The 15,682-nt window shown below is 36.4% G+C and overlaps 1 protein-coding gene and 1 long non-coding RNA gene across 3 annotated transcripts in view; one reads left to right on the top strand and one right to left on the bottom strand.

The window, feature by feature from the left end:
• The window catches only part of LOC103480549 (receptor-type tyrosine-protein phosphatase H-like), a 49,968-nt gene extending 36,814 nt beyond the window's left edge, over positions 1-13,154 (top strand). The window contains exons 3-8 of one of the 2 annotated variants that reach the window (XM_008435528.2): positions 9,588-9,845; positions 11,124-11,378; positions 11,529-11,786; positions 12,171-12,176; positions 12,519-12,598; positions 12,695-13,154. In XM_008435528.2, coding sequence (XP_008433750.1) covers positions 9,588-9,845; positions 11,124-11,378; positions 11,529-11,786; positions 12,171-12,176; positions 12,519-12,598; positions 12,695-12,754 — 917 coding nt within the window. In that variant the 3' untranslated portion in view covers positions 12,755-13,154. The remainder of the gene's footprint in view (positions 1-9,587; positions 9,846-11,123; positions 11,379-11,528; positions 11,787-12,170; positions 12,177-12,518; positions 12,599-12,694) is intronic. The other variant, XM_017310248.1, reaches the window with a different exon arrangement.
• Positions 690-3,051, bottom strand: LOC103480547 (uncharacterized). Its single transcript, XR_536114.2, has 3 exons — positions 2,959-3,051; positions 2,805-2,878; positions 690-2,390 (listed from the first exon to the last, which is right to left on the bottom strand). It is a non-coding gene; the product is annotated as an uncharacterized LOC103480547 (long non-coding RNA).
• Positions 13,155-15,682: the final 2,528 nt, after the last annotated feature.

Below are 15,682 nucleotides of genomic sequence, written 5' to 3' on the forward strand. Positions count from 1 at the left end.
CGTGAAGAAATCCAAGGATGAAATGGAGGATCAGTCCAGTTTCTTTAGTTAATATTTACTTTTGTCTTTGTTCTCTTAAATTTAATATATTATCATCCACATGTATTTACTTATGGGAAAAAAAGATCATTGCTCATTTAATATTCTATCATGCATGACTCTTTCGTCTAACTAGTGGTTAAGATGTTTTCTGTTTATATATATGTATATATATATATGTGTGTGTGTGTATATATTAGTTGGGTTTTTGTTGAGCTTAATAATGGCCATAATCTTTGTTTGTTTGAAGAAAATTGTTATAGCTGATAAAAATGACACAAAATTGCCACATTTAGATCATGAGGTGAAAAATTGCTATCAAAAGAAGTGAAACTAAATTCACTTTTTATGAAATTCAGCTTAGTTGTTTTATTAAATATTTTTAGGTAATTTTATTTATTCTTTTCTGATATTATTTCTCTTGCATATACATCCTGGTGAGATCAGTACTTTTGCTGCACCCTACTTTGATTCTTCCTTTATAGTTCACCAGATTTGCTAATATTCTTGGTCTTTATATTTGACGGACTCTACCTTTCCATTGTATTTAGTTTTGCAATTAAATGTTATTTTTGCATTTCATTTTGTGCCAACATGTCATTTGCTGAACCTTCAATTCAATCTGTAGAGACTCACACGGAGAAAAAAAACAGCAGTTAGACGGTTTATTGGACCGAGAACTTGGCGCTCGGACACCGGCAGAAGACGTGCTAGCTGGGAATCGCTGCAAGCTTGGATTATTGGCTCAGGGCGAAGCTCAGGGTAGTCTTCCCCCGGGCCCAGTTACTGGCGGTGGAGCACAGCTTAGAGGGGAAGGAGCCTGCAGGGAGCCTGGAAGATGCCTGGCAGGATGAGGGTGGAGACGGGGAGGGGGTGGGTCGAAGCACGTCTGCAGCTGGTGGATCCGAGGTTGATTGGCCTTTTGAAGGAGCTCTTGCAAGGTGATTGGCTGGAGCAGAGCAATGATCTGGTCCTGGTTGGCTGAGGCGTGGTAATGGGTCTCCCAGATAGAATTTTTGCCAAGGCTACATTTGCAAAAAACAATGAAAGAGGAAGGTGTGTGCATAATTTCTTAATAATGAAGAAAAAAATAAAGAAATTCACAGAAAATACAAAAACAGCCACAAGGATCATGAGTTACTACACTGTTTTTCTCAGATGATTATTTTTCTTTTTTTTTCTTGGCTTTTGTTTTATGTAAAACAGAATAAAAAACTATCTGTTGCAACTGGAGATAATGACGAGGCCTCCATCTAGAGGCAGTCCTTATAATTACTAAACTCAAAAAGCACATAAAACTGCTTGAAAGAAAAAACATGCAACTAACTCAAAGAGGAAGAACATAGCGAGTCAAATGTGATACAAAAATGATCTTATAAAATAAATGACATTGCAAAAAAAAAATAAAAAATTGGATTTTGCTTCAAGGCTTCATGAAGATCCTAGTTCTAAAAAAATTTTATTTTCTGACTATTTTTGATGGGTCAGACTTTATAGGGTTAAGAAATGACCTTCCCCATAGATCAGTTCTCATTATTGACTGTCAGAGTACTAAATGGAAAGAAAAAAACTTTATTTCCTGATTGTTATTCTCTGTCAGATTAGAATTTAATCAACATTATTTGGTGATCAGACTTTACTCTGGTCAATTTATCATTGCTCTRTGAAACCTACTCTTTATTGCAGTTTAAAGTGATTTTAACCCTGCTAGTCCAGATCCAAGTGGGCAACATCTGCTTGGGTTCAGCTCTACACTAACTATTTGAGGCCACATGTTTTGGTAACATTATGTAAGAAGGTTTTTCGTCACACCTTGGATTATCTTAATAAGCAGAAACAAGTTGAGCAAGTGCAACCCACAAGAAAGGTTACTTTAAATACCTTTAATAGTAGATGGCAAGTTAAGTTAATGTACCTTACTAATACCATCACTACAAAACTGTAAGGAAGTTGGGCCTGATCAGGAGATTCTAAATTCACGGGAGCCTAGTTATGAGCAACAGAGGAGAGCACACAATGTATATAAAAAAAGTTGAATTTAATATAAACATTTGTGGATCCACATTGTACAAATAAACAAAAATTGCGCGCTTTTTAAAAAAAAATGTAAATAAATAACCCAGTCTTTTTGATGTCTGTCAAATGTTCATTCCAAGTTTGTTTAGTCTTTCCAATGTGTTTGTGAAATATTTTTTCAGAGTTTCACGGCTGGTGACCAGTCGGGTCACCATCTACCGGTTCACTCGGTCCTCTGGGCTGGGGCTCGCCATCCTAGTTCTTGTGAAGGTGATCTTGATGTCTCTGGGCACAATGCTTCAAAAGTGCACCATGAGAAAAAAAAAAAACCTGACCTGGAAGAAGGTCAAAGTAAAGCATCTTAAAATTCAGGACGCTAATATCAATAAAGCTTAAGCAACAATTCAAATTTCAAACTAAAAGTGCCAAAGTACATCTATAACACTAAATCGAACATTCAAAATGTGGATTAGAAACCCGCATTAGCTCTGACCCACAGAGAACAGAAAGTTCCTAAGTAATAAGAACACATTACAGCACCATCACATTAACAACGTTGAAATATTAAAACATGTACTAATAGAAAAAGAAGTATATTTACATTGAAAAAATACAACATACACAATAATAATGATATAAAGTTTACAATACAATTTTATTTTTATTAAATATGAACAGTTATTAGGTATTTTAGCCAATTTTTTTAGCGAATTTACTGGGCCAACGGCTGAGCGCGTGCGATTACTCACCGATGCTTCAATGCTACACAACTACCAGGGATTTTTTCCGGACGTCAGGTGTTAGAACAGAAGCTTTTGGAGATCTAATAAATAAAAAATAAAAAAAAACAGATTCACTATTTTGAATTATGAATTCAGCGATACTAATTTAACATTGTCTTACCAATTTCCAGGATTCTTCAAAGAATTTAACGCAATCTTCTAGGTAATTTACGTGACAACCGTCAGCTCTCAAGGGAGTTAAACGCAATCTGAGCTAAATCTCAGCGCTGCAGTTAAAGGGGCGGGTCAATCAACCTGATTGGCTGATGTGAAATCAATCGGTGCCAGTTATTGGTTGTTTGAACTGTCACTAAAAGCAATCACTAAAGGGATAGTTCACAGGTTTAAAAGAATTTTATTTTAGCACTTTTTTATCAATATTTATGAACATATTTACAAACATATTCTTTTTTTAAACTTTACTTTTTAATCTCGTTGTAGTATAAGATATTAAATCAACATCTATTCATTTTACTTGTGTTTTTAACACTGGGTTACACAAGACACAGATAAATAAAATATTGCCTGCTGTTCTTTATTTGTTGTCATGTTAAGATGGAAGATTAGCACCATATCGAACCATACTGGATTTTTTTCAAACATACTTTTATGTTTCAGTCTTAAAAAAAAACCATTGTCTTATTATGAATCAAAGTGACACTTTCAGCAGGGCCAGCACAAGGCACAAGCAAACTAAGCAGCCGCCTAGGGCCCCAAGGCCACTAAGCCCTCCCCTCCCACCCCCTCATCCCCCCAGTGGAGCTGATCTTTGTTTTGTTTTTTGTTTTTTTTAGCAATTTCTATGTCATAATATCAAAAGCGCACAATTTCACTTTTTTATTTGATTTGTTTTTACAATAATATATATTAGTTATAGTTAATGTATGTAGAAATTATTTTGTGAATAAAAAGAAAATTATAAATTGCTCTTGGGGGCCCTGGTGGCCGGGGAAGGTACCTCAGTCTTCGCCGGTATCATGAGCTGCTGTGCAATGTGCAGAGCGCATCCTAACGTCCAAAGCTCCGGTCAGAAGTTAAGCAAAGCAATGTTTTAAAAAAGGACTTATCCTTCAGGGAGGGAGAAAAAGATGAAGAATAGAAAAAAGCCAAGATAAAGGTTTGTTTTAATGTGCCTTGGTAATGTAATGTAATGTAAAAGATTAGTAAAGCTGCTTGATAGCGACCTGGAACGGTCCAGTTCAACAGCCAAACATTTATGCTAGCGTCTTTGTGTTTGTGTGAAACAGTTTAAACTTTAAATTAGAGTTTATTCTCATGGTTGGCTCGGTATATTTCTGAGGTATTTTTGGCTTCAAAACGCCGTGTTTTGATAATTAAAAATTCTCAGTGTTTGACATTGTCTAGTAAAATGTTTACGTCAGGCTACATAGCTGCTACGTCGATGAGCTGCTCTATGCTGTAGTTGGGGATATGTTGTTTGCTGCTGAGCATAATCATTTTGTGGCTAAAACAAACATTATTTATACATCAACTTATAAGTTGAAAAAAGACTCACCTGATATAAATTACATTTTTAGCTATTGGAGTAACGCTTATGAGAAATTTATTAAATCAAATAATGTCATGAATATGTGTGTAGGGCTGCACTGATTGCAGTTTTCTGGCCGATCCCTGGTTACCGATCTTTAAAAAGCCTGACCTGCCGATTTTGATGTCGGCTGATATGAATTTTCTTTTGTATGAAATGTTGCTAAATATAGCAAGAAAGACACTGAGTTGGCAAGAGTGGGATGAATATTGTTAACTGTAAACGTGCAGACCTGACCTGGTGGGTCGGTCTGTGTGTCAAACCTCTCACTGTAGAGCAAAAGAGGACAGAGACTAATTTATAAACCTTTGCTGACAAAGATAGGATTATGGGATAAAATGGGCTTCACGTGTAAGTATCGGCCAATCATGAATCATGATCCCCCAAAATTAAGGAAATCGGCGCCCAGAAATCAACTGGTTGATAAATCAGCTGGCAAATAAATGTATCCTATTTTATGCAATGTAAACAGCACTACCAGAGATGCAATAAGTTTATAGCAGGTGTGTGAATGATCTAATGATCAGACTGCTGATTGCAGCCAGTTAGCAGAACAAGAGGGCCCCAAAACTAAATTTCGCTTAGGGCCCCATGGAGGCTTGGGCCGGCCCTGACTTTCAGTAAGACACGAGGATAAAAATATGTAATTCATGGCTATGTCAGAAACATTTAACAACCATGGCTACTCTTGTGATTATTTTACTAAATAGAAAATATTTGATTACTCCTGGGTTTGTTTTTCTCTTTCCCTCCTTGTTCATGTGTTTGTTCAGGTGTGCACCGATCCGTCACCTGCTCTCAAGAGCAAAATATCAGTTAAAACAAGAGAAAGGAAAAGCGACCACAAATCAGTCACCCCAACAAGTCCAGCAGGGGGCGACAAAAACATAAAAACTGGACCGTCTTAAAATGCAGTCACAGAAGCAAAGAACAGAAGCTAAAAATCTGTTTCTGCAGATTTTTAGCTAGATTTCATATTTAGTTTGATTTCATATTAAGCTGTTGTGGTTAAAGATCAAGTGAAGTGATAATTACATGAACTACTGCCCTCTGATCCACCGTCGCCCCTGCATGGCAGAAACAACTTTCCGTGCGAAGAACAAAAACATTGGTTTCTCAGAAACACCTTGTTTTATGTTCCAGACTGTAGCACTGTTTTTGCTCTTTTACAAGGTGCTTCATTCATACTTTCTGCTTTGCATTGCAAAGTTTCTTATCTTCTTTGCACAGAAATTTGTAAATGTCCAATGCTTATAAGTACAAAGGCAAATGGAACAATGCACACCCTGCATTTCTCTTGTTTGCTCTAATATCATCTAGACCAGTGATTCCCAAAGATTTTCTTCTGGGCCCCTCTTTGGATTACAATAAAATCCCTCCCTTCCCTCCTGACCCATGTTCATCACGCCACCCCACCCTCCTGCAATGGCACTGTGCTCCCCCAGGGGGCGCGCCCCACACTTTGGAAACCACTACCCTACACACTGTGTAAGATGCTTCTTTACTTTCATTTTCCAAAAAGTTATCTATGGCAGATCCATTCCACAGGAAATGATTATTTACAGTATCAGTTACAGTTGTGATATAAAATAGACTCCATTTCCATGTCATGCAAAGCTTTGGTTCTCTAGGTTCTCTGGACCTTAACGGTTCTATAGCTCGTTAGCTGGTTGTGCTAATTAAAGAGATCTCAGATGTTGGTGGTGGAATCTGATGAAACTCTCTGTGGTTTTGAGGTCCCAGTCTCAGCTGTCCTGCTAAAGCCTCAACATTCCACAACTCTGGCGTTTCCTCATTGAGCCCTAGGTATTTTTAAGCTTTTCCTGTTTCACAGTCCTTTTCCTTTTCTCAGTCTCACAAACTATAATGTTAGCGATAAAACAGAAATAATGATTCAACTTCTCCTTCTATGAACTCTATAAATGTTGAACTCTAGCAACTTAAATGACACTAATATGTTTTCATCATTTCCGTGTCCTTTTACTGTCACACATCCTGCAAAGTGACAATATATGTATATGTGGCATTCATGGAAAATGAATCTCTTCCATGAATGCCACGCCCATCTATAGTACCTTTAAACATGCAGAGCATCTCAAGACTTTGTCTCTGTGTGCCTTGAAGCCTTGAAGCTGTCATCTGCTTGTCTGTGTTGTGAAATGCATTTATAGTGTTTGGATGTAGAACGTATTTTCTTGATACTTCATTTTATCTCAAGCTTTCACTGATGGATTACAGGCTCATCCTGTTTGGGCTCTCAGGTTTGTGTCTGTTGTTTTTCTTATTCTAACAACTTAAAGTCTTTTTTCTTTTAGCGTTTCTTCCACAGAGGAAAAGTGAGGCAGAGATGCAACATAAGAAAAAGGTTAAAATTAAAGTAATGTGTTGAACATATGTGCACTATGTACATTTTCATAGTGCACATGTACACTATGAAAATGTGCATTTTCACAGTGTACATGAAAATGTACATGAGGTGTGATTGGCACGTTCACCTCAATGCATGGGTTCAAACCTTTCCTCAACTTTTAGGTACATTAGAATTACCAATATTATTTACAATTTCTAGTAGTGTAAATTTTGTTTATAGCTTGAACAAATGTTTCTATTGGTCTTACACCAGGGTTTTGTGATGGCTACTCCAAAACATTAACTTTGCTGTTCTTTCATGTTAATCTAAAAAAAATAATAATGTCATTTACCATTCAAAAGACTAATTTGTTGTTGAGCTACAACTTTCAGGATGATGTCTTCAATTGATGATGGAATATGTTTATGAAATTCCACCTTTTTTCTACAGATATAACAATATCTGAAAAAAAAAAAACACTTCAGTTATCATTAAAAATTAAGGTTTTTGTTTCAAACTATAATCTGGGTTCTTCATGTTGCCAGTGGATAATGTGATCTTCCTCGTTAAATGTTGCTTTAGCTGATATTGGAAAATGAGACTACTTCAGCATCTTTGCAAAGTCAAAAGGACAAATCAGATTTGTTTATACTGTTTATGATAGCCTGACTGATTTGTTTAAACTTTTACATGATGTCAAACATTTAAGCGGTGTGTTTACACTACAGGTCCACCTGGATTTAACTATGATCTTGTCTAACAAATCAATGACATCCCACTGAGATTTCTGTAACAGTTTAACTGATTTTACTTGACTTACTTAAAGTTACATAAAAAGGTTTTCTCTGCTATTATTCGGGAATCTAGCAAATTGTTTTTAATATATTATATGTAAATGTCTAATTTCAAATGTATTGATTTGCTGTTTTCATATTTTGTTTCTGTTTTAATGGTAGTTTTTCTACAAACTTCATTGATCTCTGTGGCTACTGGTAAGACTTTACATCTTATTATGAAAGAGACTTTTTCACACCAGATATCTGTTAGTTTTATCTGCAGTCTTTTGGTTGGTTGTTCAAGACGTCTGAGTTTGAGAAAAGATTTGGGGAATAATTTTCTCATTGAGCTTACTGTGTAACAACTAAACACGAGTCTCCTTTGAACCACAGCAAAGTGAAATTGGTCATAAAATTTCTTAGTGAGTTTTATTTGCAGTGTTGTGTCTAAAACATAACAGGAGCAACAGTTTCAAAATGAAATGGAGTGAGAACTTTCTGATCATTGTTCACAGCAAAGATCAGAGACTCTGAAGGAAAATTGTAACTGGATTTCAACCTGTCAGACTGTGACATTGCATTTCGTGATAAGAAATTATAGAAGATATTATGATCTTACTTAGCTGCTAATCTATTGTCAGGTGCAGGAAAACCTCTTCACCCACATTCTCTCAAAATCTGATAGGTCAAAATGAAAGCAGAAGTATTTGGTATCTTTAAACTTATAATGTTTATCTTCTGTTTTTTCCACATGTATTTGATGATGACCAAGCTTCTTGTACCGGCTGTGATTGTTGTGCTTCAGGCACAGAGTGCATCACCACCAATGGAGTTGTTGAATGTGTTGACCCCTGTGCCACATACACTGTGGTGAATGATGCCTGGCGTTCAACAGAGAATACAGACTATTCAGTCTTACACTGTGACCGAAACATTGTCTGGAGTGGTTGGTATCGCTTTTATTTGGGGCAGAGCAGCGCTCGGATGCCAGAGAAATGTGTAGCAGAATACCGATGCGGAACTCATGCTACTTTGTGGATAAACGGGGCTCATCCAGTCCAGCTTAATGAAATCGTAACTCGCAATGTATTTGGTTCCTGGTCGGGTTCCTGCTTATATTTTGCCTCAAACACCATCCAGATCAAACTTTGTTCTGGATTCTATGTCTACAAAGTTCAACTGCCATCTTCCTGCAATCTGGCATATTGTACAGGTACTTTTTTATGGTAATAATTTATAAATAATTTAAAATGATCTGTTTTCCTTTTACAACCAGATGATTTCAATGTGCACACATACACAAACCCTCATCGTTAGATTTTTTTGAAATTTCAGTTACTTTCTTAACCGAACCAAATATGTAGCATAATCTTTATGTTTGGTAAAAGAAAAATAATGATTTATATTGTAATTCATGTTGTATTTATCTGCATTAGAAATTCCACCCTTCATAGTTCTGACACAAAGTGAGACCAGCATCACTCTGCAGTGGAGCGCGGTCACCACCAGCTTTGTTCTCCAGTATGACGGCACAGAGACAAACATCAATGCTCCAGATGGAGCTGCAACAGTGACTCACACAGTCTCATCTCTGACTGCTGGAACCATAYACACATTCACTCTCTACACTGTGACTGKAAATGTGAGAAACARTGGAGGACARCTGACAGCTGTYACAGGTGAGATATTCCACTGACGGTCAGCTTTGGTGGCTTGGACCACTATGTTTGTGTGATTTGGGAGAAAACCCTGGAAAAGACTCATAGATGTCTAAGAGAACAATATGACTATAACTATAGAACTATATTTCTCTTCTCTGGCTGAGAACATAAAACAACCCGTTATAGTTTTGTAAGCTCAAAAATGTGATAGATCAGTAATATGTTTATAACATAGATGGCAAAAACCAATCATATATTCCTTCTGCTCTACATAATTGTTTGATTGACCTGGACCTTTTTTTTTTTTTTGTCTGAGCTACAATTAAGATACCTGCATCTCATAGATGTACAAGAAAACCCAACTGCAGAAATCTCAACTTTACCATTTCTGAGCATTTCATTTTTCTCTATCAGCTCCTCAAAATGCAGGAGGATTTACAAAGTCAGGACAAGATGAGAGCAGCATCACCCTGCAGTGGAATAAAATCAACAACAGCACCAGCTTTGTTCTCCAGTTTAGCGGCACACAGACAAACATCAATGCACCAGATGGAGATGGACCAGTGATCCACATAGTTTCATCTCTCACTGCTGGAACCAAATACACTTTCATTCTCTTCTCTGTGTTTGAGGGCATTAAAAGCAGTGGAGTACAACTTACTGCWGTCACAGGTAAGATATTTCAGAGACTGGAAAATCACTGCTTCTCTGCAACAAAAGCAGTCAGCTTTGGTGGATTGGGCCACTATGTTTGGATCATTTTAATAAGGTACAAATGGGAGAAAACCTTGGAAAAGACTTATAGATATCTACCTGTAAAAGGTGCGCTCTGTAGCAATTTTAGAAAGAAAATAAATTTTGTGCTTGTACATTGTAATATCAGAAATTTATTATTATGATATAAGATAAAGATATTATGATGATTGTTTTAATTTTTAAATTAATCCATATGGTAACATAAATACATGCATACTGTAAATGCTTTTTTAGAAATGTACAGCTACTTTTAAATATATGTAAGGATCAGTAACACAAATTTCGTTGCTTGTGCTTTTTACTAAACTGTGCACGAAAAACATTCCTATATATCCTCTTGGGGGATCTTGTCACTCATTTCTTTGTTGTTAACAGTTTGCGTGAGAGACGGGTCAAAGGTCAGAAGTGCTTCATTCATATTTATGAAATGAGGCCGATGGAAGTCTTTGCTATCTTTGAGTGAATGTGCTTTTGAGTCATTGCACAATATCAGTGGACCTCTGTGAGCTACTCATCAATTTGATTGGTCTATTGTTGCTGGGAAAATGTTTTTGGTGGGATGAAAAAAGAAAAGAAACATAGTGTAGACCGCAGTGGGGAAAAAATGAGGGGGGAAAAGTAGCAGCTTATAGTCCAGAATTTACGGTAAAAGGGTTATATAGATGGTTGAGATGATGGAAAGATCAATAATGTGTTTACAACATAGATGGCAAAAAGCAATCATATATTCCCTCTGCTCTACATACAGGTCCTTCTCAAAAAATTAGCATATTGTGAGCCTCAGGAATCTTTTGCAGGTGTTTAGAGTTACTTCGTTGATTCAGATGATGAGGTTAACTGCTCGTTCAGAGAACCTTTTCATGATATGCAAATTTTTTGAGACAGGGATTTTGGGTTTTCATGAGCTCTATGCCAAAATCATCAGTATTAAAACAATAAAAGACCTGAAATATTTCAGTTGGTGTGCAATGAATCTAAAACATATGACAGTTTAATTTTTATCTTTACATTATGGAAAATAATGAACTTTATCACAATATGCTAATTTTCTGAGAAGGACCTGTAATTGTTTGATTGAACTAGACATGTTTTTGTCTGAGCTACAATTAAGACACTGGTAATTCATAGATACACAAAAAAAAAACAATCGCAAAAATCCAAACTACAATTTCTGAACATCTCTTTCTATATCAGCTCCTCAAAATGCAGGAGGATTTACAATTTCAGGACAAAATGAGTCCAGCATCACCCTGCAGTGGAATAAAATCAACAACATCAACTTTGTTCTCCAGTATGATGGCATAGAGACAAACATCAGTGCACCAGATGGAAATATACCAGTGATCCACACCGTTTCATCTCTCACTGCTGGAACCAAATACACATTCACTCTAATCTCTGTGTTTGAGGGCATCAGAAGCAGTGGAGTACAACTCACAGCTGTCACAGGTAAGATGTTTCAGAAACTGGAGAGTCACTGCTTCTCTGCATAAAAAGCTTTCAGCTTTGGTGGCTTGGACCAATGACTCACACTAGTACAAGCCACTTGTGTGAATCATTTGTGTGAACATCTCTGAACATCTAATTTTTCTATTTCAGCTCCTCAAAATGTAGAAGGATTTAAAAAATCAGGACAATATAAGAGCAGCATCACCCTGCAGTGGAATAAAATCAACAACAGCACCAGCTTTGTTCTCCAGTGTGACGGCATAGAGACAAACATCAATGCACCAGATGGAGATGGACCAGTGACCCACATTGTTTCATCTCTCACTCCTGGAACCAGATACACATTCACTCTGTACTCTGTGTTTGAGACAATCAGAAGCAGTGGAGTACAACTTGTAGCTTTCCTTGGTGAGATTATTTATAATGTGTAAATGGATAGAAATTGAACATTGCTGATCGCACTTTTACAAGTCAACTGCAACAGGAAAGGCAGACTTTCACAGGAAGTTCTTTTCACTTAAAAACTGCCTAATTATATTAACTTCACTGACAGAAATACACAAAACAAAACTATTTAATTTGAAGTAGATTTTGCTCCAAATGGTTTTATTTCATATTTAAAGAAATAACTGCCACAAATTGAATAAATTAATTACATTAATTATATTTCACTAAACATATTAGTTAAAATCTTCTTGACCCCAGAAATATTTGATGTTAATTCATACAATATTCTCATTTTTATGTTGACAACCATCATTGTGCTGAAATCTGTTTGCTCTTCAACTAAAGAACCAAGTAAGTAAATCCATTTGTAAGATCCTTGCAGTTATTTCTTCTTTTAATAAATTAGCCTATTCAACAAATTTGATTTAAATTGTTAAGATTTATAATCAACTGTCAATGTCAGCAATCGGTGAGATCCATCCAATCAAATCTATGTGAAAAGCTTCAATTAGCTCAATTTTCTCTCTCTTACTGGAAACTAGATGGTAATAGTTGTGTTAAATATTTTACCAAATAATTAAGCCATTGTTACACCAGTGTTCATTTCTGAACTATATTGAAAATCCTCCAAATTGCCCTGTAAATTGTTATATTTTGACATAATCATTTAATTATGTCTTTTTGTGTCAACAGGCTATATCATAAGAATGAAACTTCAATTAAATTCTCAGACACAACTATCAGATTCAGAGATGGAAGATGTTTTAGTGGAGGTGAGACCAATATTTATTGAAGTTTAAATCTTTCTACTATCATTTWACTTGAATTTAATTGACTTTTGCAGCATTGAAATGTGTTTTGTTTTTCAGTTCTTCAAAGCTCATGGTTTATCACAGTTTTCCCTGAAAGTTCGCATCATCAAACCGTGAAGAAATCCAAGGATGAAATGGAGGATCAGTCCAGTTTCTTTAGTTAATATTTACTTTTGTCTTTGTTCTCTTAAATTTAATATATTATCAGCCAGATGTATTTACTTAGGGAAAAAAAAGATCATTGCTTATTTTATATTCTATCATGCATGACTCTTTCGTCTAACTAGTGGTTAAGATGTTTATTTGTCTGTTTGTTTGGTTATTTTACAGGACTCAGTTGAATTTATTAGGATTACTATAATTATCTTTTTATGCACATATTGTGTTGGGTTTCTGTTGAGTTTAACAATGGCCATAATCTTTCTTTGTTTGTATAAAATTGTTACAACTAAAAAAAAATTAGCACTAGAAATTGTAATCATAAAAAGAATTGAAACTACATTCACTTTTTAGGAAATTCAGCTTAGTTATTTTATTAAATGTTTAAATATTTTTAAGTAAGGTAATTTTATGTATTCGTTTCTGATATTATTTCTCCTGCATATACATCCTGGTAGATCAGTACTTTTGCTGCACCCTACTTTGATTTGTCCTCTCACCATAGTTCACCAGATTTGCTAATATTCTTGCTCTTTGTTGGACTTCATACTTGATGGACTCTACCTTTCCATTGTATTTAGAAAAGAAATTTGCAATTAGTTTTGCAATTACATTTTATTTTTGCATTCTACTTTTTTGCCTACATGCCATCTGGTGATCCTTCAATCGCAAGAAACAATGAAAGAGAATAAGTCATAGGGAGGAAGGACCTATAGCAGTGTGTGAGTAATTAACAAAAATAAAGAAATTCACAGAAACCACAAAAGCAGAACCACAAGGATCATGAGTTACATTATTTTTTCTCAGATTATTATTTTTCTTTTCTTTTTACTCTGTCAGATTAGATTTTAATCAACATTAATTGTTATCAAATACGAATAATGTTCATATTGCTTTATACAACCTGCACTTCACTACAGTTGAATGTGATTTATTACCCCAACCAGACCAGATCCAAGTGGGCAACATCTGCTTGGGTTCAGCTCTACACTAACTATTTGAAGCCATATGTTTTGGACATGTAACATTATGTAAGGAGGGTTTTCTTCACACCTTGAAGCAGAAACAAGATGAAAAGGACACACATTTTACTAAATAAAATATTGCCTGCTTTTATTTGTCTTTGTCATGTAAAGCTGTAAGATTAGTATCATATCAAACCATACTGAATTTCTTTCAGACATACTTTCATGTTTCAATCTTAAAAAGACACATTGTCTTATTGTGAATTAAAGTGACACTTTCAGTAAGATGTGAGGATAAAAACATCCAACTCTCCACCGATCCACTCAATACCAGTAGATGGCGGTAGTGCGCATCTAAACGTTGCTTGCTAACCGCCTTAAAAAGATTTATTATTTTTGTCACTTCAGCTAGAGCAATATGTACGGAAGAGGATTAGGGCCACTGGAAAAAAAAAAAAAAACAGTTCTGACTTTAATCTCAGAATTCTGAGATTAATACACATTAATCTCTGAGAAAAAAGTCAGAATTCTGACTTTAAACTCAGAATTCTGACTTTAATCTCAGAAGTCAGAATTCTGAGATTAAAGTCAAAATTAAAGTCAGAATTCTGAGTTTAAACTTCTAGGACAACATAAGGAAGATGTTGTCGAAGACCGCGAAGAAAATATCAGGTGGAGATATTTTGGGTTTGAGKAGYTAATTCCAGAGGACCAAAGCCACACGGACGTTTCCGCCAACATCGCCAGTGGCATTTCAGGTGTTGTGACGAGATTAACAAGTTTCACCCCTGAAGATGCCGTGGCTTTGGAGACCATCTGTGCAATGAATTGGGAAACTTGYTCTSAGGACACAGATGAAGAAAAAGATGACATGGACGCTTCCACCAACCTTGTCAGTGCCGCTTCAGGGGTATTGACACCTCTAAACGATTWTACCCCTGAAGATAGCRTGGCTTTTGAATGTGGACTGGACTTAGAAACATGCCCTGGGGACGCAGATGAAGTACAAAGTGACATGGACGCTTCTGCCAACCTTGTCAGTGGCACTTCAGGTGTCTTGACAAGTTTGGCAACTTCTACTGATGAAGATCCTGTGACTTTGGAAAACATCTGTGGACTCCATTTGGAAACTTGTCCAGGGGACGCAGACACTGATGTCTGTACAAGTGTCAATGTTCCCCTTGACAAAATGGACCTGGCCGTTGAAACGAGCTGTGACGGCCAGGAAGATGCGATAAATTTAGAACCGGTCTATGAGGATCCATTGGTAGAAGAGGCTTCTTCTGTTGATGGAAACTCAGAAGACAGAGTTCAAAATTACGCAAACCATTTTGATGGCATGGACGCTGCAGATACGGACGTCGCCTCAAAGGAAATCCCTTCTTCTAACACAGCTGCTGCTAATGTTGTGGCACATTTTGAAGAAGTTTCTGAGCATTCGTCAGAAAAACCATCTTCTTCAGAAATTCTCACAGAAGATGACATTGAATTCTCCGAAAATTATAACAGGAGGGTTTTTTCCTCTAGGCAATCATCCATCCTGGGGTATTTAAATTTGGAGAATTACGTGCCACCTTTTGACAGAATTTCTGAGTGTTCTACATCAGAAGAAATGGATTCAGATGAACGCTCAGAACATGTTCAAATTGAGCCACAACATCATGAAAGCAATGATGTTGAAGAAGTGGATGTTTCTTTTGAGGACGTCCCTTCTGAAAGCAGAAATGCCGGAAATTTAAGGTCACGAGTTTCCAAGTGGCTTCGCCAGCAAGGCARTARRTTGGCTAATYTCCTACMAAGGAGAAAAGCCAACAAGTAGCAGTTCACATTGGGCACCTTTTTTGGAGTTGTTGGAGGGGTGCTGGAGAGTGTCCCTCCAAGAGACTTCTTGTTCTGCTGGGGGATTTCAACACTCACATGG

The sequence above is a fragment of the Poecilia reticulata genome, linkage group LG18 (assembly GCF_000633615.1).
Source record: "Poecilia reticulata strain Guanapo linkage group LG18, Guppy_female_1.0+MT, whole genome shotgun sequence".
Taxonomy (NCBI): domain Eukaryota; kingdom Metazoa; phylum Chordata; class Actinopteri; order Cyprinodontiformes; family Poeciliidae; genus Poecilia; species Poecilia reticulata.